The sequence below is a fragment of the Pinus tabuliformis genome, chromosome X (genome assembly GCF_031772625.1).
Source record: "Pinus tabuliformis cultivar Carrire ecotype Pingquan chromosome X, CPIR1, whole genome shotgun sequence".
NCBI classification, from domain to species: domain Eukaryota; kingdom Viridiplantae; phylum Streptophyta; class Pinopsida; order Pinales; family Pinaceae; genus Pinus; species Pinus tabuliformis.
In genome coordinates, this window is record NC_142308.1 from 1,270,377,673 (window position 1) to 1,270,399,497 (window position 21,825).

General features: G+C 38.0%; 1 protein-coding gene across 4 annotated transcripts in view; it reads right to left on the minus strand.

Annotated features, from left to right (window-relative positions):
- LOC149144622 (uncharacterized) overlaps positions 1-21,825 on the minus strand; it is a 215,735-nt gene that overhangs the window by 37,913 nt on the left and 155,997 nt on the right. Inside the window, exon 5 of one of the 4 annotated variants that reach the window (XM_089449485.1) lies at positions 20,709-21,123. The exons of the other annotated variants lie outside the window; for them this stretch is intronic. Within the exon in view, the coding sequence (XP_089305611.1) occupies positions 20,821-21,123 (303 nt within the window). The 3' untranslated portion in view covers positions 20,709-20,820. Of the gene's footprint in view, positions 1-20,708; positions 21,124-21,825 lie in introns of those variants that run through there. 4 annotated transcript variants of the gene reach the window in all.

Here is a 21,825-nt window from a genome sequence, read left to right on the forward strand (position 1 = left end):
TGACTTAATTATGCTTGAGGTGGCATTCCGAGAGGAATATTTGATGGAACAACTCAATGTAATAGATTGTTGGAACTGGAATGAAAACATCTATAGGATGGGATGATGAGAAGAAACTTCTAGTGGTCAGATAAAGTAAGGTGAGCAATTTATCATTTTCCCTGATTAAAAGTGGCTTTCATTAGTCACTTAATTAAATGAAAGGAGCGGAAAATATTTAATTGAAGGAAAAAGATCATAAGTGACTTAAGTGAAATAAAATAAAAGTAAAATTCACTGACATGGGGTCAAAAGGTAGCTTCTAAAATAATATTAAAATAAAGAAAATAAGATACTTCTAGAAACTTGGGGATCTATCTATTGAGTCTTTAAAAGGAGGAGGAGGAGATCTTTTGGAGACATCTTGGTTTGGTTGATTATTTATCATAGAGAGGTTTGGAGAACAGAGTTCCCAACTTCAGAAGCCCTAGGACGAAAACCCTTGAGTTTTCTTGTACTTGTTAGACAAAACCTCAACACTCTTAGAGGAGATTTCATCTGGAAGTCTCATAGAATGTCATTAGCAAGCAAATATGGAGCAGATTTGTGGATCAAGAATAGAGATCATTCATATCTTCAATTGAGGCTTCATCTTCAGTTTGGTTTGCAGCTGTTATTAGAGATCATATCTTCTCAACCATTGTTCGGCTATTGTATTAACATATCTATATTAATATAACAAGGTTGGAGATTTGTTGCATCTCTCTCATATTATAGTTGTCGTGTTTTGTTGTAATTTCCTAGAGTAGAACAATTATTGATTTCTGGTTTTTATGTTATCATTTTCTCTAACGAAAATTGAAGAATTTTCATTCTATTTTTGGAATATAATTAACGAAATTATTTTTCTGAAGAACATTTCCTGTAATATAACATAATAATTAAATCGAGATATTACAGTGGTTTGAGAGTTGTGCATCCTGCTAGCCTGAAGGTTCTTGTTAGTAAATATGATTTCTATTTGCAAGATTGAAAATTTTTGTCATAACTTCAATGGGATTTCTTTCACCCTAGCCAATGTTTTCCATCTTCGGTGGTACTCAATATCCCCTAGTTGGTTTCTTATTTTTAATTCAGTTAATTATTTTGGAGGTATTGCTTCAACTAATTCGAGGGTTTATTATTTTCTTGCAGACATTATTGGATCTAGATATTTTTCTCTTTGCATTTTAATTGGAGACGGAGATGTTTCCACATTAAAGGTTGAAGTCCAAAGTTTTCCATTATCATTTGAAGGCTGAAATTGCAGTGCTTAGATTGAATTGCTTATGACGCTAAAATCCATCTCCCTAAGCAAGCCAAGAACATTTACTTTGAGGCCGAAATTTTTATTCCTAGAGGTCAAGTGCTAGTTATTTGGTGGACGAGATTAGCAATTAATTGAAGGGATTGAGAGCAAGTCTTAGCTGGAGATCACGAGCCCTTCTCATCAGAAATTGAGGATAACTCTTATTAGGTGGTTGAGATCCCTTCATTTAGGTCGACAACCTTGTAAAAATAAAGGTCGAGAACACCTCTAGCAATCAAGTTACCATAAAAGGGATCAAGTCCCTTCTCGTAAAATCTAGAGCCAGATTGGTCGGGTAGCACTAATGGCCGACGAACCACAATTATCTAGCAGGTTGAATTAAAGAACGTAGTTTATGCACGAGATTTCAATGAAGATTCTTCATGGGCTATCATCATGGAATGGTAAGATCTATTGTACGTGGCTCAAATTCGATCAGCTATGAAGTACTCAAACTACAGGTTTGTGGTATCGAATTGGGAGAACAAATTGATCGATGACATTCGATTAGGCTCATTGTTACAACTGGGTCAATCACTTAAGGAATTGTACTGAGTAGTTATGCATGTCACAAGTTAAATATAGCCTTGTTGGGGGTGACAAAGTGACAAACCTGTGTTGATGTAACTTTGACAGTGCATGCAGATCAATGATTATCCAAACTGTGTGAATGCATTTGGACCTTGTTCAATAAAAATAAATGTTGAAGTAGTTGTGATCAGAATCATTGGGCAATTGATTTATAAACATGAAGCACTGGATTTGAGAAGTATGCATGAGAGACTGAGCTGCATTGGAGAGTGTGATCACCATATATACCATGTACCTGTGCGTGGAGACTTTTCTGGTGCATGTAATCTATATGGAGAAGAGCAACGATCTGTAAATATGATGCCTTGATTAGTAAAATGAATTAAATTGTTGAGAAATTGTTATGTAGAAGTATGTTGGATGGGACTGCATTTACATAGTGTGCCTCTAAAGGAGCACCTGTGTCGCCATGTTTAATTAGAACGTGATATGGACTGGCATGTGGATATGATCTGAAGCATAAACTAGTTCTGACATAGATGTGCATCACATTTTGAAACAGTAGCAGAGTGTCAATAACGTTCTAAGAAGATCGTGCTGGTGGGCCACAGGGGGGATAGTTTGGCGAGTTTGTCAGCTAATTGGTAGCTAAAATTTGCTAGGCCAAAATTTTTATTGCTTGGTCGGATCGCAGAGAGGATCAAAAGGTAATACATTTTATTGCTTGTGTGCACTTGCAGTGGAGATGGGTCCCTGAGCTTAAGTCGATTGCTGATTCCCCGAATATTCAGGAATCGGACGGACATGGCGCAGTCAAAAAATTGACCGCACCCATGTCCGTCTGATTCTTGAATATTCGGGGAATCAGCAATCGACATAAGAATGCCCCCAGATGGGTCTACATGATTAATTGTGACTTAGTCGATTTAGCGTGTTCAATCCACAATTAAATGTATGTGAGGGATTAAGCAAGTTTTGGGCAGTGTATGGTTTCATGGTGGTACATGTGCGCATAGTTGTAATTGATAGAGATGTAGGCCAAATTAATCGCAGAACAATGAGATGTTGATCAGAAATTAATTGTGGTTCAAATTGACCTGTGTGTAAAGTTCATGGAGCAGATGAGTGTGATTTCCAAAGATTTGTGTGTATGGAGAATGTGTGAGAATAGTAGATCGATGGAAACCTTGATTTTAAGTACAAGACATTGGAATGAAGTGAATTGGTGCTTAGAAGCCTGTTGTGCGCCTGTAGCTGATTTAAACAAAGGAAGAGTGTTAGTGTGGTTGGGCACATTGAACTTACATTTTCCATCGATGTTGATCAAATGTATATGGCTGAGTGATGACAGAAGGAGAGCATTCTGTATTTGATTGTTCAAAGACATAGCTTGTGGCTTGAATGTATATATGGTTGTTGTTTTATATGTCTAACAATTGTTTTCTAGGGGGTTCCATAGATGAATATATTTTTATAGTTATTACACTTTTGTTTTGTTGTCATTATACATGGTTGAGTGCCTATTTATATTGATGTACTGTTATGGATACAAGTTTGCTACTCCTATAGGTGTGGGTAGGATGTATGTTGCGTGTTGTATAATGAGTGGATTCTTGTCTATAGGTAAGAATACATGATTTTATATGTTACTATAGTCTAATCTTAGCAATGCATGTAATGTCAACTAGGGTCTTGAAGGTTTATCAGTCTTGTTGATGAAATTTTGATTGAGTCCTCTATCGATAATAATGTGTATGGTCATAATTGTTGTGGTATGTTACGGTTTGATATCATTATTACTAAGAAAAATTACAATGATCGAGTTGAGGCAAAATTCATTTGTTGTTGATATATGTGAGCATTGGTCTGCTAAGTCATTTGATGAGGAGAAAGAGCTTAGAGAATCTATAACTGCCATTACCATTGTTGTATTATTTGCATAGCCACATGGAGTATTTGAAACTCCTCATAAGTCAACAAAATGGTACCTTAGTGGACTTCAATATTGACTAGAAAAAAAATAGGACAACAAACCTTTCTCAAGAGGGTTCCATACCATTCTTCAATAAAATAAACCAAGGGATTTGTAGGAGGGGACAGAAATTGGGCACAAAATACACTCGGGACAGATCTGAAATACATGAGGGTTACAGTGAAAGCCCTTCTCAAACTAGATGAACTAGACTCACTCCTTTCCAAGGTGGTCCAGTCAGAAGGGAAGAAGCTAAGTTGGGCTTTAAAATCACCCATGCTTGCCCTAATACAACACAAGTTCTTGTAGTACCCTTGTGAAAGGGTAAAACTTCTCGTTACATTATGTCTCACTAACATCATAAGGTTAAATACACCTATACACCCTTACAACAATGATATTATGAAAGGAGTTTTCAAACTGATAGTAGAGACCTTTTAGGACTTGGATAACACCATGGGTCCTTGCGAAAAAACTTGATATTTTAGAAACCATGGCCATGCTCAAATCTTATGACATCATGTTTTATCTAGAGTGTGGTGACTTGATTCTTCAAATGTTCCAATACTTCTTTGACATTAAGAAACATCATCTAGACATGGTCAAAGCACACATGCATTCCAGGTTGACTTCAGTTATGGTAGATTATGATGTCATCTGCAAGAAGTTGCAGTCTAAGTTGTTGGCCATTTAGAGACAAGAACAGATAGTCTCCCCTGCTACTTATAAACTATTCGAGAGGTTGGTTAAGCAGAACATTAAGCAAGACAAATAACCAGGGAGGAGTTTCTTAGGGTTGGTGGACCATGAAACAAGAATGAGTTAACGAGAAAGGGTATTTGCTTCATTTGCAAGGAACCTTGGGGGCCTAACCACTCATGTTTGAGTGACACTAAGGAGATGACAGGTAGATCAGGAGGAGATTCCTTCTATCTTTCAGGATGAGGATAGTGTCACGTAGCTGCCCAATGGATTGATCTATCAACCCTCTGTTCTGGAGAACGATGAGATCAAGAGGAACATTCAAGAACTATTGCAGAAAGGAAAAATCAGGTCAAGCTCATCACTTTGTGGGAGCCCGATTGTATTGGTACAAAAGAAGGATGGAAGCTGGAGGCTCTGTATTGACTATCGGTTGTTGAACAAGATCACTGTCTAGAATAGGTACCCAATCCCGCAAATTGATGACCTTCTGGACCAGTGCAAACCGGCCAAATATTTCAACAAGATTGACTTGAAGTCAGGTTATCACTAGGTGCCTATTGAACCCTATGATATGTTTAAGACTACCTTCAAATCCAAGGAGGGCCTTTTCGAATGGTTGGTCATGCCGTTCGGATTGACAAATTCACCTGCAACCTTCATGACACTGATGAACGACATCTTGTAGCACTTCACCAATGCATTCATGGTGGTGTATTTAGATGATATCTTGATCTTCAGCCAGAGTTGGGAAAAGAACCTCCACTATATTTGATAGGTCCTTCATGTAGAAATTTCTCTAGAGATCAGCTAGCTCTGATACCATGTAGAAATTCTGCAAATTCTCTACAAATATCGCTCCAAGATCATGTAGAAAAATTGTCTGTAGATTAACCCGATATATAACCAAAGCAAAATACTATAACCTACTTCTACTATCAATTTGCGGAAGCTTAAAGATAGAGTTGAATCAGAGCTTAACAATATAACCAGAAGAAGAAGAATCAATGCACATGAAACACAGAAAATACTCAGGGGAAAGCCTCAGCTAAAAAACCCCACTATCTGTATTATCATACAAGGTGGAAATACATCAAAATTATACAAAGTCTTGGCTCTCACAGCTAGCCAGCTCTTAGTACAATCCTCCTGGATGCTCACAGGCAACCAAAGCTTCTCACAAGCCTTCTCCTCCGCCCTCCAAGCTCCTATTTCCTTGCGTTGTTCCTAGTGGATGATTCTCACCTCACCAAGTGGAACACTGATCTAACACACTGTCAGAACTACGCAATCCCCAAGGAACCTTCCCTTGACTGCATGCATGAGTTTCCTTTATAGGAAAATACATGCAACTGATAGTACACTGTCTTTGACATTTAGCTCAACTGGGTCTTTTTCATAATATACATGCATGAGTTTCTGATGAGGGAATCTTCAGTTATCTGGAGTACACTGGTTGAGTGCATGCATGCATCAACTGATTGATAACTCACAATTAGTTCCTAAAACAATTTGGAACTAATTTAACTAGACTTAACTCAGTAAACTTAGTTAACTAATTACAACTCAAATATAACTCAATCTTATCTCCTTAATTAAGGGATAATCTCCATAATTTAAGGGATAACTCTTGCATGACTTCAAAAAGACTTCTAACTTGAATTTCTCCAACTAATTATTCCATAATGAATTAATTAATTATTTCCAAGTAGCTGGTGAGACTAAATTTGAATTTTAATTCAAGGACAAATTAAAATTGGAATATCTAGATTCTATTTTTATCATTTCTTGTTGCTATTTTCAACACTCCCTCTCAACAAGAAAGGAATTCCACTCAATCCCGATCGTGAACCTTTGGAATGTTATGCATGCAACACTTATCCCAAGTGTTGTTGCTCCAGCAACTCCAGAAATAAAAAAGATATCCAACCTAAATCAGTATGATGCATCTGTCATCAAAGTCTCTGACTGCTATTGCCTCTGTCAACTGAAAACTTTACGCTTCGGCTGACTCTACCTTTTGGTATTGTTGTCAGTCCTCTCTGCATTGTTCAGTGTCTGACTACTCTAGAGTCTGTCACTTTGATCTCTGACTGCATCAATCCCACTGATTCCTCCCGCTATTATGTACTGTGGGCTCCCGTAGCAAGGTACGATCCATGAGATAAAACCTCTCAATGGACCCTGCCCAATTTCAACCTTCTTAAGACTATCACTTCACATCACCCCACCTCACACTTGGAGATATGGATGCATGTGATCCCTCTACCCACTTCTCCAATTGTGGCTCCTCCACAATTGTCTGAGATTGCTTCTGGGGCTGACTATTGAGAGGTAATTTACTCTCCCTCTCAACCACTAAGTCTCTAACAATTGCCTTGCTCCTCAAGGCTTTGCATGCATCTTGAACCGATCTATTTCACCTGTCTCATGGTGATGTGTCTAAAGAAAACCTTTCCCTTACTGAAGACAACATCATAGCCTTTGTCCTCCAACATCGCGACCGATACCAAGTTCTTCTTCAGTCCAAGCACATACTTCACATCTGTCAAGGTGATAGGAGCTCCATGCTCCCTCTGAAAAGCAATCGTGCCCACTCCTGAAACACTATACCTTTCGTCGTCACCCATCTCTATGCACATCTTGAGGTATTTCTCCTCCAAGGCACTGAATAAACTTTTATCACCGGTCATGTGGAATGAGGCTCCACTGTCAAGATACGAAACACAACCCATCATCGATGGCACCATGCATGTGATGAGAGTAAAGTCCATTTCGAACTGAGAGGCTAATGCCTCACCTTCTAATCCTTCCAAGGATCCCTTCTTGGACTTCTTCGACGGGAAATTAGCCACATAATGACCCATCTCATGACAATTAAAGCATCTCACTTTAGACTTGTCACACTTCTTCTCTCCATGAGAAGAATTCGATTTGGAATGGGAATCCTTCCCCTTCCCTTTCCTTACCTCACTTGCTAAGAGGCCAGATTTTCTTCATCATCATCCTTGGATGAAGAACCATCTCGTGTGCTTCTCCTTATCTCCTCCTACATGAGATCCAACCATAGTCATTCCCAATCCAACAGTTTCCCTCTTCCATTCACAGAGTCCTCGTAGCTATTCAAGCTCTTTGGAAGGCAAAGAGAGCGAGGCTCACCATATCATTATCGGCAATAGTTATTCCCACACTACCAAGCTCATCTCTGCAAGTGGTGTGCTTGTTCAGATATGTGGAAATAGTATCGCCCTTATCCATCTTGATTCTTCGAAGCTTATCCTTGAGTGCCAATTTCCTCTAGTCGCTACTGTTCTGGTAGAGGTCCTTCATTGTCTTCCACATTGAAAATGGAGTATCCTTCCCATGGAGACTCGAGACAATATGGTCTTGAACTCGCTCAAGGATGATCTGTCTCGCCCTCACCACACACTTCTTCCACTCAGCCAACTCTTGTGCATTAGTTGAACCTGGCTTTGGGATTTCTTGATCAATGAAATCCTTCAAGCCGTTGTCCTCTAATACAGCCTCAATGCGATATTTCCATGCTATGTAATTCGAGCTTCCTTCCAAGGCATACTTGGGTCTCAAGCCATAGAACGCCATTGGCCAACCTTGAAGTATGATAACAATTCGATTTGCAGCTGCAACCCCGAACTTCAAACTTCGAATTCTCTTCTCTGTATACTGTTCACAGCTCTGATAAACTTTGCTCTGATAAACTTGGCTCCGATACCATGTAGAAATTTCTCTATAGATCAGCTAGCTTTGATACCATGTAGAAATTCTGCAAATTCTCTACAAATCTCGCTCTAAGATCATGTAGAAAATCTGACTGTAGATTAACCCAATAATGTAATATAACCAAATCAAAATACTATAACCTACTTCTACTATCAATTTGCGGAAGCTTAAAGATCAAGTTGAATTAGAGCTAAACATTATAACCAAAAGAAGAAGAATCAATGCACATGAAACATAGAAAATACTCATGGGAAAGCCTCAACTAAAAAACCCCACTATCTGTATTATCATACAAGGTGGAAATACATCAGAATTATACAAAGCTTTAGCTCTCAGTACAATCCCCCTGGATGCTCACAGGCAATCAAAGCTTCTCACAAGCCTTCTCCTCTACCCTCCAAGCTCCTATTTCCTTGTGCTGTTCCTAGTAGATGATTCTCACCACACCAAGTGGAACACTAATCTAACACACTATCAGAACTGTGCAATCCTCAAGGAACCTTCCCTTGACTACATGCATGAGTTTCCTTTATAGGAAAACACATGCAACTGATAGTACATTGTCCTTGACATTTATCTCAACTAGGTCTTTCTCATAATAGACATGCATGAGTTTCTGATGGGGAATCTTCTGCTATCTAGAGTACACTGGTTGAGTGCATGCATGCATCAACTAACTGATAACTCACAATTAGTTCCTCAAATAGTTTGGAACTAATTTAATTGGACTTAACTCAGTAAACTGAGTTAACTAATTACAACTCAAATATAACTCAATCTTATCTCCTTAATTAAGGGATAATCTCCTTAATTTAAGGGATAACTCTTGCATGACTTCTGAAAGACTTCTAACTTGAATTTCTCCAACTAATTAATCCATAATGAATCAATTAATTATTTCCAAGCAGCTAGTGAGACTAAATTCAAATTTTAATTCAAGGACAAATTAAAATTGGAATATCTGGATTCTATTTTTATCATTTCTTGTTGTTATTTTCAACACTTCAAACCCTATGACAACACAAGTTGTGTGCTAACTTGGAGAAATGCACCTTTTGCCTGACCCGAGTTCAATATCTGGGATACATCATTAATGAGTAGGGTCTACATGTGGACCCATCTAGGATATAAGTCATTCGGGATTGGCCAGGCCCAACCACTCTAACAGAGCTCCACAGCTTTTTGTGTCTTGCCAATTTCTACCATAGGTTTGTGTTGGGGTTCTCTTATATCACTTGGCCTTTAAGTCAAGTCACCAAGGGCAGAGTGAAAGAAAAGTTTTTTTGGTCAATAACCTAAGAAAAAGTGTTCTCTGAGTTGAAGAATCGCCTATGTTCTGCACCAGTGCTCACATTACCAGACTTGCAACAACCATTTCAAATTAAGGCAGATGCCTCCGACTATGCTATTGGTGTTGTTCTTACTCAGCATGGGCATCCAGTGGCTTACCACAGTGAGACACTTTCATACACAGTCTGAAAGTACCCCACTTACGACAAAGAAATGTATTCCATTGTGCAGGTCTGCCATCAATGTAAGCATTACATTCTGGGACAGGAAACGGTCATCCACATAGACCACTGACCTGTATAGTTCATACTAACATAAGGGAAGTTGCATAACGATCGCCATCAGAAATGGTCCACATATCTGCAACAGTTCCATTTGAACATTAAGTATAAGAAGGGCAATACCAATAACGTCATTGATTACCTCAGCCAATCACCATTCATGGCACTGATCATTGTGCTTGTCTCCTGTGGGCACGAGCCATTGGGGTGGCTACACATTTACAAGAGCAATCCAAAATTTGACAGCATATACCAGACACTCCTGGAAGGGAAGCAAGTTCCAAATTTTCACCTTCATGATGCACTGTTATGCCACCTAGGACACATCCGTGTTCCTTCTAATGAGCGTGCCAAGATGATTTGGGAGGCGCAGTATAGTCGCGTCATTGGACATTTCAGAGTAGAGAAAATAGTGGTGGTATTGCAGAAGTATTTTTATTGGCCGAAACTTCTTCAAGATGTTGGGAAGTACATTAGATCTTTCACCGTCTACGCCATTGCCAACCAACCATCAAGAAGAAATGCTTGTATACTCTTCTAACTAATCTTAGCCATCCTTGGGAATCTGTCTCAATGGATTACATGTTGGGCCTTCCTTCCACTAAGCACGGAAACGATTTCATTTTCATGGTCGTCAACAGATTCTCTAAGATGGCCATCATGGCGGCCTACAAGAAGAGTATCACAGCAAAGGCCATTGCTAAGCTCTTCTTTGAGTGAGTGTGGGTACAATTTGGGATACCACAGTCCATTGTCTCAGATTGGGACAACAGATTCCGGAGTGCATTTTGCTCAAGTCTCTGGTCGATGCAGATACAAAAATTATTAAGTCTGTGGCTTTCCATCCCTAAACTGATGGCCAAATAGAGGTTTCCAACAAGATGATCATACACATTCTGCACATGTACAACTCGAAGCATCCACGCACATGGCATGAAAGTTTCCCCTATGTCCAACACAGCTACAATAAAGCTCTCCACAACTCAACAAGCCACGACCCTTTTCAGGTAGGGTTTGGATTTCATCCATTATGCCCCATTGCTATGACCATACCATTTGCAGCCACTTAGGTAGATTCGGCTCACGTTCAGTCCGAAGCTGAAAGGGATAATAGCTTCATTGAGCGCATTCAACACATCTGCCAACAGGTCCATGATGCTAAGTACAAGCAACGCCATGATCAGCATTGAGTGTCGCACAAGTTCCAGGTGAGCGACAAAGTTTGGCTACATTTCCAGAAGGAGTGCCTTGTTGGACCCCACCGCAAGATTTTCCCACTCTAATATGGGCTATAAACCATCACCAAGGCCATCGGTGATAATGGCTTTGAGCTCAGCATCCCATCGTTCCTTAGTCTGCACCCAGTGTTCAATGTAGATCGCCTTCGGCCATACCTTCCACCATTGTTGGACACATCTTACATTGGAGAATAACTCACACCAACAGAGCTCAACCCAGACTACATGAAACAGACCAAAACTGATCAGATCATGGACACACAGATCAAGAACACTCGCCAACAGAGGATACAGTTATATCGAGTTGTTAAAGCAGGCCAACTCCTTCACCAAGGCAAGTGGTTCACCAAGGACCAAGTTCAACATAAATTTCCTCACCTCATGGAGGCTCTACACATAATGGGGACCATTGCTTCCTAAGGAAGGAGTAATGATCTAGGTGGATATTGGTGGCCACCCAACTATTGCACCTAGACCCCTCAATCAGTTTCATTTGTTTCCTTATTCATTTCAACATTTACTATTTTTAGCAGCTTTTCGGGTCCTAAACTTCCAAAGCAGTTTTGACCCCCTAAACGACATTTTTTTTGTCCGCAGCAGGCCCATAATAAAGGTGCCTATGGTGAAACCTGTAGTACTCGACGAGACCTTTCCAAGAAGGTATCGTATGCACCAAACATAGATAATATGACCAAGTTACGACCCCGAGAAGTTGGCTAACCAACTAACCCCAACGGGGCCAACAAACACTTGGTGTTACATCTCTTGGAGTTAGGGTTTTGGTTGTTTAGTGTTTTATCATGTTTTCCAATAATAAATAGGCCCTTAAGCCTCATTGTAACACAGTTCAGAGGCATGTAGCTACCACATCTCTTCTCAGAGACAAGCTACCATTGCCCGAGCTATCTTATTTCCATTATCTTTGTAAGCATAGTTAAATATTTTTCTATTAATGAAATGAAGTGTTTTTTTGCTGCATCTGTGTGTTTATGATTATATTTGTAAGTTGATGCATTCCTGTTTAAGTTCAGATCATCAATGAGCATATCTGTGGATCGAGAGTGGAGATCATCTAGATCTTCAATCAGGGCTTCATCTTTAGTTTGGTTTGTAACTATTATTAGAGATCATATATTCTCATCCATTTTCTGGGCATTGTATTAACTTATCTATATTAATATAATAAGGCTAAAGATTTTTTGCATTTGTCTTATATTATAATTTCCATGTTTTGTCGTAATTTGCCAAAGTAGTAGCAGATATTGATTTCTAGGTTTTTATGTTTTCAATTTTTCTGGCATAAATTGAAGAATTTTCATTCTATTTCTACACAAAATTAATGGCATTATTTTCTGAAGAAAATTTCCCATAATATAATACAATATTTGAAATGGGATATAACTAAAAGTTTTCAGTTGCTAGAAAAAGCCAAGGTTTATAAATTGAAAAAGGCATTGTATGGACTTAAACAAACACCTAGTGCATGGTATTCCAGATTAGATAAACACCTACAACAAGAAGGATTCAAAAGAGGAACGACTAACAATAATTTGCATATTAAATCTGAGAATTATAAACTTTTAATTATTGTTGTTTATGTTGATGATATTATTTTTTCTAGTGATGCAAATTTACTTAGTCGAAAATTTACAACGAACATGCACACTAACTTTGAGATGTTCTTGCTTGGGAAACTCTCATTTGTTCCCGGATTACAGATTACTCAATGAGAAAAAAGGTATATTCATTTTCCAAAGCAAGTATCTCCAAGAAATGTTGAATATTCAGATGGAAGATGTTCTCTTGACAATACTCCTATGTGTAGTAGATGTAAGCTCAACAAAGTTTATGAGTCACCAAAGGTAGATTAAACAATGTGTAGATCAATAATTGACAAATTGTTGTACCTAACAGTCTCATGACCAGACATTATCAGGGAAAATTTTAGGGGCTAATATTCGCAGGTGGGCTAATTTTCCATGTTTTTTTACAAAACAATATTCGCAGTTTTATTTTTCTCTAAAACAATTCACTCAAATTTTATAGTACAAAATTATTTTACCTTAAAATTCACCAAAATTTTATATAGACTAATATAAAATCATTATAAATGTAAATATTTTTACAAAAATATCACCTAACTTTCACAATTTTCATGTTAGGGACTAGTAAGATTTGCCAAGGTTTCTAAATTTTAAGATAAACTTCCATCCTTAAAATTTTCCCTAGACATTATGCAAACTATTGGTGTAGTTGCAAGGTATCAATCGACACCCAAACAAAGTCATATTTTCATGCCAAAAATATTTTTAGATGTTTAAGAGCCACAATGGTATCCAAAGGGTCAAAAATTTTCATTAACTATACACAGATGTTGATTGGCCTAGCAGTATAGATGATAGGAAAAGCAAAAGTGGTGGTGCTTTCTATCTTGTAAATTTCTTAATAGCTTGGTTGAGAAAAAAACAATCATCTATATCCCTTTTTATATATATAGTCGATAAGCTAAATATATAGCAGTTGCAACAAGTCACACTAAGATTTTGTGGATGAAACAAACATTATAGGACACAAAGGTAACTTATGATGAACCCATTCTAATCATATGTGATAACACAAGTGTTATCAATATATCCAAGAATATTATTCTTCATTAAAAAACCAAGCACATCTCCATAAATTACCATTTTCTTAGAGAATAGGTTGTTGATTAGATCGTGTAGTTGGATTATGTCTCAACAAAGGAACAAGTTGTAGATATCATCACCAAGCATCTTTCCTGAGAACCTTTTTAGTATTTAAGTCAGAAGTTGGGAGTGATGTCTCACTCTTCAATGGCTTTCTTCACAAGCAAAGAAGGTAACTGTCCAAATATGTATAAGGATGGCTAATGATTCAAGCCAAGTTAAGGCCGACCCCCAGTCATGTGGGCCTATGCGTATCCGAAGGTGGAAAAGAAGGGAGTTATTGCAGAGGGTGCGAGCAATTGGCCCTGACCCTTGACCATTTCGCCTCCACATGACCACAACCCAATGGAGAAGGAGCCAACGCTAGCAGGTGCCCAAGCCCCTAGTCGTAGGCACTCCATGTGGCCATGTTATTGTGCATAGGGGGTTATTCGACATTTTAATGAGGTGACAAAATGCACATTTTGCATGCAAAATTGTCGCACAGTTTGCAGGTTTGGCCAAATTGCAAGACAAATAGCAGAGCTCAGCTTGGAGAAGCATAACTTGCTCAATTTTGAACCTTTTTAAGCTCAAGAAGAGCCTAGATGGGAGTTTTTGAGTGCCCTAGATTTAATGGCAGCCTCATTTTTCTAATTTGAGCACTTTATGAAGGACTTTTTGTAGGTTGAATTCTTTTAGTGCCATAGACAATCAGAGTTTTTGGAAGCAGTTTGAAGGCATTTTGAGCATGGAGAGAACCTTGTAGGGGTTTTCCAACCTTCACATTTCATCTGTAGAAGATGTTATTTTTGTATTGCAGCGCTTTTTAATCTTTTCTCATTATGTGTTCATGAGAGAATCTCTTTTCAATACTTCAATGTGGAGTTGTTGTGAATTTTGTGTTTGGTTTTCAGGTGGAGTACAAGGACCTAATGTGTGAGTCCTTTTTATGTTGACCTTTTCATGACTTGTTGTAGGGAGTCATATTATTTCGAGTGAGAATTATTTGTAGGAGAATGTTTCCTTGTAGGGGAAACAAGCCACTCAATTATCAACAATTTGTATGTACTCATTTGCCACTAAAATCAATGGAGTGGTCTAGTTGTTGGAGCAGATCCGAAGATGTAGCTCAGGAGGGGTAAACTCTGTCATCAAATGCTAGTTTCTTCTCTTCATGGTTGTCATTTTGAGTTGCATGTGAATGTGTACTTTTTAAAAGTTCATGTGAAAAACTAACTCACCATCTTGAAGAGGTTTTAAAACTTGTTAACTTTTAAAGACCCATTTTGTTTACTTGGAAATCGTCATAGGATGGTCAATTTTTGAGAGGAGAAGTGTATCCTCAATTTTTAAGATCACATGGTATTAGATCGGGTTCTGACCAAGTTGCAAGTATGGGAAAGAAGTTGAAGTGTGAAAGACTCCAAGAGTTAGAGGAGATTAATTTGTCTCTTTGAATGGAGAATGTTGAGCTGAGGAGATTGCTTGAAGTTGTTAAGGAGGAGAAGAGGAAAATGCACCTTCAGTTGTAGCATGTGCTAGAGGAACAGATTGGTGAGAGTTCCATTCTAGAAGTAGCAAAGAATCCCTCCAAGATGAAGCCAATTTGTGGGCATGGTCCAAACACAGGATATGGACCCTATGTTGAGAATGATGCTTGTGAGTTTTGTCAGCATCTAAAATATTCTCCTTATGTGCCCATTGGTAAAAGTGGGTGGCTTGAGTCATCATCTACTTCATCATCAGCATCTGAAATAGAAAATATGGGTGACAAATCAAAGGAGGTAATTAGCATCTCTAGTTCTACTCCTTCAATTTATGTTGATAACACATATTTTGCAACCTTTGAAAAGCATACCAAAGGTATTGGTATGAAGTTGTTAACTTGGATCGGTTATGGAGGAGGTCTCGTAATCAATGGCCAAGGTATGACTAATCCTATTGAGGTGAAGGAGAGACCACGATATGAAGGATTGGGTTATGGTCATAGAAAATTTGGAGAGTGCTCTAAACTTTTTGAGGCAAAGAAATCATCAAGTGATGATATGTCACACCAAGGTGGTAGTGATAATGGAAATTTGTATCCAAAGAGAGATGAATGTTTCAAAGGACATGCAAAGTCCAATCCTCATTTTCAAAGTCACAGCCCAAAGGACATGTATAAGTTTCATGGGGATTTTAAAATATTGGTGATTTTGATTATCTATGGGACATGTTTCCTTGCACATTTTGTGATGCAACTAACCATTGTGTGGCTAATTGTGAGCAACACAAAGTGATGGTCAAAAAATTGGACCAAATCCTTTGAACAAAACATGAGGAACCTCTCTCAAGTTTAAAGACTTCCTTGTCGATTGGTAAGCGAATGAATTTTTGTACCCATTGTAACATGAATGGGAATCAAATTGAAAGGTGTTAGAAAAATTATCTGGAACTTCATCCCAAGAAGGACAAAGAGGTCATGTGATCCATTGCAAGGAAAGAAACAGGTGGCAAAGAGGAAATTGGTGTAGTTCTTGAAGTAGCCTTCAAAGTAGAGCGGGTACAGAAAGAGAAACCATGAGATTGGGATAGGAAAAGGATGGGTAGACTATTTTGTATAGTTTTCTTGCTTTGTAAAATTGTAAATACTTGTTGTATATTCCCATTTGGGTACTTTGTAAAGTGAAGTCATGTACAAACACTTATTTGCAACAAGTGTGTTTTCTTTGACATGTTATGTTGTCTTGGATTGATGATGATTCCAATTGTTTGAGGACTTTTTGGGATGAGCATTTGTATGTCATCCAGTATGTCTACAGTTGTGTCAAGCACTCACTGATACAAGTGTTTCGAAATGAAGCTTGTTTTTGAATTTAATCTTTGATAAAGATTATGCAGAAGATGACCATGATTATGTGGACAAATCCAAGTATGTCATTGAACAAATGTAGCTAGTGTACCTAAGAGTACAAGTGTAGTTTGAGGATAGTAAAGAAAAGTATGAATCAGTGCATGGAAAGCATTGAGTTGCTTCTAATTTCCAATATGGAAGATCAAGTTTGTCTTCAGCAAAAAGGGACTTCAAGATGAAGTTTGTTTGAGCCAAATAAAGATGGTTTTGGAGAGAATGTTCAGATTCCATCCATCAAAGTTTTTGTTCCTGTATGTTTAGAAGAATTGTGGCTTGATTCTTTGACAAGAAGATAAGGACTTCACGCAGAGGCAAGGTGGAGTACCTTGATTGGAGCTCGAAGGCACCAAGTCAAACAAAACAAGAAGGATTGATATCAAGAAATTTTATGGGATTTTTCCTCATTTATTTGCTAGGAGAAGATAAACTTTTGGGGTCCAAAAGTTCCTAGTGGGGAGGTATGATCTGGAGATCAAAATTAGGCTAAAAAATGAAAGTGCTTGGAATCTCCCAAAACTGATGTCAAGTCATAGTGTTCGTCATCCTAATTCCAAAAATGCTTGAATTGCCTCAATCCGTCATCGTATGAAGAAGTTATAATGTTTTGAAGTTTTTGACCAATAAAAAAAGATTTTCAGGTAGATTAACTGGGCTGCTGACTGTGTAGTTCGTACTGCTGACATCATGCTAATGTTAGCATACCAACTAGGCATATGGAGGTCCAATCAGAGCCCTCCATGTGTCATACCGTACAAGGATGAGTTGGCATTATTTTATCGAGTGATGCAGTTGAGGTGGTCCAATATAAGGTCGCCACGTGGCCCAACCAAACGCTGCCACATGGCACCTCATCACTGGTCAAAATTTTTAGTATAGGCTCGAAGGCCTCAATAGGGTTCGACCCCAGGACCCAGAACATACAAACTCTGCTCTCCACCATCGTGCCACAATTAGTTCTTAAACCTTATAGGGTGACACATCTATTTAAGGTTTATGTGTTCGTGCATTGTGGAGAGGGGTTGGGCGTTTTCCCTAGCCCCCGATCATGCCACCACTCACCGGACCCTGGTGGAGGAGGAGCGGCAAAGGGGGGCGAGGACCAGCCCCAGCCCCTAGTCACGAAACATGGCATATAACCGCGAAAGAAGTTGTGGAAGGAGCTACCGGAGCATGAAGGGGATTCAACCATAGCCCTAGGTGCTATGGGCGCCATGTAGTCAAGGAACTTTCCATATAACCGCAAACAAAGTTGTGAAAGGCGCTACCGGAGTGGGGCGGGGATTTAGCCATAGCCCCAGGTGCTATGGGCGCCATGTGACTTGGCATGGAGTCGAGTCTGATGGGAGCGGTAGTTAAGGCCGCCCCCATTCATATGGACCTTCACGTAACTGAAGGCGGAAAAGAAGGGAGCTAGCCCATAGGGCGTGGGTAGTTGGCCCCGGCCGTTGGCCATGACGTCCCCACTTAACCACAACTCGATGAAGAAGGAGCCAGCGCCAACAAGGGTGGACCATTGGCCCCAACCCCAGGTCGTATATGCTCCATGTGGCCCTGTTATTACGCATAGGGGTTATTGGGCATTTTAATGAGGTGACAAAATGCACAATTTGTGGGTGAAATTGTTGCTTCCCAAACTGTTTAAAGGGAAAAATTATCGCACAATTTGCAGGTTTGGCTAAACTGCAAGACAGATAACCAAGCTTGGCTTGGAGAAGCATAACTTGCTCAATTTTGAACCTTTTTTAGCTCAATAAGAGCCTGGATGGGGATTTTTGAGTGTCCTAGATTCAATGGCAGCCTCAATTTTCTGATTTGAGCACTTTATGAAGGACTTTTGTAGGTTCAAGTCTTTTAGTGCCAGAGACAATCAGATTTTTGGAAGCAGTTTGAAGGCATTTTGAGCATGGAGAGAACCTTGTAGGGGTTTTCCAGCCTTCTTATTTCATCTGCAGTAGTTTTTATTTTTGTAGTGCAACTCTTTTTAGTCTTTTCTCATTATGTGTTCATGAGAGAAGCTCTTTTCAATACTTCAATGTGGAGTTGTTGTACATTTTGTGCTTGGTTTTCAGGTGGAGTACAAGGACCTGATGTGTGAGTCCTTTTTATGTTGACCTTTTCATGACTTGCTGTAGGGAGTCATATTTTTGGAGTGAAAATTATTTGTAGGAGAATGTTTCCTTGTAGGGGAAACAAGCCACTCAATTGTCAACAATTTGTATGTACTCATTTTCCACTGAAATCAATGGAGCGGTTTAGTTTTTGGAGCAGGCCCGGAGACGTAGCTCAAGATCGTTGAACTCCGTCATCGATTGTTGGTTTCTTCTCTTCATGGTTGTCATTTTGAGTTGCACGTGGATGTGTACTTTTAAAATTTCATGTGAAAAACTAACTCACTATCTTGAAGAGTTTTGAAACTTGTTACCTTTTAAAGGCCCATTTTTTTTACTTGCAAAGTGTCTGAGGACAGTCAGTTTTTGAGAGGAGAAGTGTCTCCTCAATTTTTCAAATCAATATCAAAGGGGGAGAGTGAGTATACAATGACAATTTCTCCAGTTTGATAAAGAATGTTTTTACATCATGACCAACAATGTTTAACGTTGTTTCCATTAAGGGGAGATTGTTGAGCAAGTTGGCAATGGTCATCATTGATGTTAAGTATTGTTATTGATGGAAAGTGATGTCAAGTTCAGGGGGAGCTTGTTGAGGTGTCATAAATAATGCTAAAATTTGAGAATATGAGGACAAACTGATTTGGTCTCTCAATCCCGCTGGAACATATTTACCTAAGCTAGGCTATAGAGGCTTCCTGGGAGAAGGTTGAGAAGGACAACAAACTTGGTGGTCGGGAATTATATAAAGATTAATGTGTCCCTCCAAAAATAACATTTTCACATAGCTAATTTTAAAGAATAAGGCTCCTACTTGTGAGGTACTTTAGAAGAAAAACTACTTTAGAAGAAAATATTTCATGACTGAGGTTGGTGTAGCTTATGCCAACAAGTAGTGAAATCATGGAACACATAATTATGTTTTCTTCCTTTACTAAATAAGTTTGGAAAGAATTGGAAAGCATGATATGGATAAAAAAATGTATGGAAAGGAGGAGATATAGAAGAAACCTTTAAATCTTAGTGCTCCCAAAAGAATAGGAAGAAGATCAAATCTCTTTTCTCAACATTGGTTGGGAAGTTTCACTTGCTAGGAATCTGAGCTTATTCAAATGAAATGAGACCACCCTCCTTCAATGTGTGATTCAATCTCTCAACATCTTAAATGCTCATACACAAGTGGACCAAAAACATTCAAGACATGAAATGAAAGCACAAGGGCTTCACTCAATGAACCTCTGACATATCACGTGTGTTCATGACATATTAAACAATACCTTTAATTTGACTATATATTATAAAATACCTCTAAAAACAAAACAAAAAAAAGAAAAAAAGAAGTAATAAATAAAAATATCCCTTAAACATATTTTCATGGGTTTCACCCAAGCAAGTATTAGGTAGAAATTTAACCATTTCTATAAATTAATGCACTCAAATTACTTTTTCAATTAATGCACTCAAATTACTTTTTCATACAACTTTTTGGTGACTAAATCTTAGTCATCCATGCATTAGAAATGAAGCTTAAATAAAAAAAATTACTTTACAATATTTACAAATTCACATAACAACCCGTTTATGATGAAATGCAAATGGAGTAGACAATATTTTAAACATATTTCTTAGTCTGATATCAACAAGGACAATAACACATAAAAGATAACAATTTCAAAGTTGGATTGGATTTGAATCATCGTACCTATATCACTTCCATCCTAAAGGATGGGCACTCTACAAATATTACACATGCCCGTTAGATATAAAGAAATATTGTCAATTTTCATGACTAAAAACTAAAATTTACTTTTATTGATACAACTACTTTTATTATTTTTTGGTATATATATATATGAATAATGCAATGATATTTGTTATAATTAAAAATATGATTTTTTTTCCCAGAAATCAAATACTCATGAACCCTAATATATCTGATTATAAACTTTCTAAAAATACCTTCAAATCATAATATTTATGATATATAAAAAGAATAAGAAATAATGTACATATTAATCATTTAAATGATGTTTACAGTATATAAAAATGGTTAGAGATAGCGTCTGCTTTAATTGATGAGAATAATTTTCCCACCTCTTGCATATTTTTCGGATTCATTAATTGCTCGCTTAAACTCTTCTAGCGTGAACATCTGGCCAATAAGAGGCGTGATAACCTTTTGATCCATTAATTTTAAGATATCTGAAATACACATTTTCTTATTATCCTCGTTCTCAGCAAACGCATCTAGATTCCACCAACTTATTTTCACTTCTCTCATTAAATCATTGATATTAACAATGACATCATTTGATCCGAGAGTACCATATATGAAAACGGTTCCCTTATCTCTCACATTTCCTGCTACAACCTGCCAAAAGTTAAAAATGTTAGAGAATCGTTAATAATTGATAATTATAATATATTATAATTTAATTTTAATGGAATTAGAAAGAACATTTATTTATTAATGTTTATATATATATATATAGATAAAAGAGAATATATCATGATTATAAAATATCTTAAAAAATATATTAAAAGAAGAGAACATATTATTATTATCCTTGATAGGTGCATTTATAGTTAGTAAGGGAGAGATTATAGTGGCCGAGAGGAAAGCAAGCATGGGGAGAAGTGACGACGTCATTACTTGTCTGGAATTGGTTTGCACGTGGCCTTCCCACCGCATATATGATCAACCTTAGTGATTATCGTCACATCACTTTAAATATAGGCAAGTGGAGGGACAGGAGTCCTTGTTCGACATTCCTCTGGTTCGTAGTTTTCAGCTGATGAGTTCGATAATGGAGGCATTCCAGGGAAGAGCACACATGTTTGGGGTGTTTAATGCAGGTGTTAATGTGTGTGTTGTAACATACACGTGTTTCTCCTTCGCGGTTGTTCCTTCAGATGAGCTTTTCGGTCCATTAAATCCTTAGGGTATGGGGTTTTTTAAAAGTGAAAGGATATCAGGTTAGAGTGGTGGATTTTCAGGACTATATCGATGCCTGCATACCACCTTCTCTTTTCCCTCGACTACAGTCAAGCTATGCTATCGATTTGCAAATTT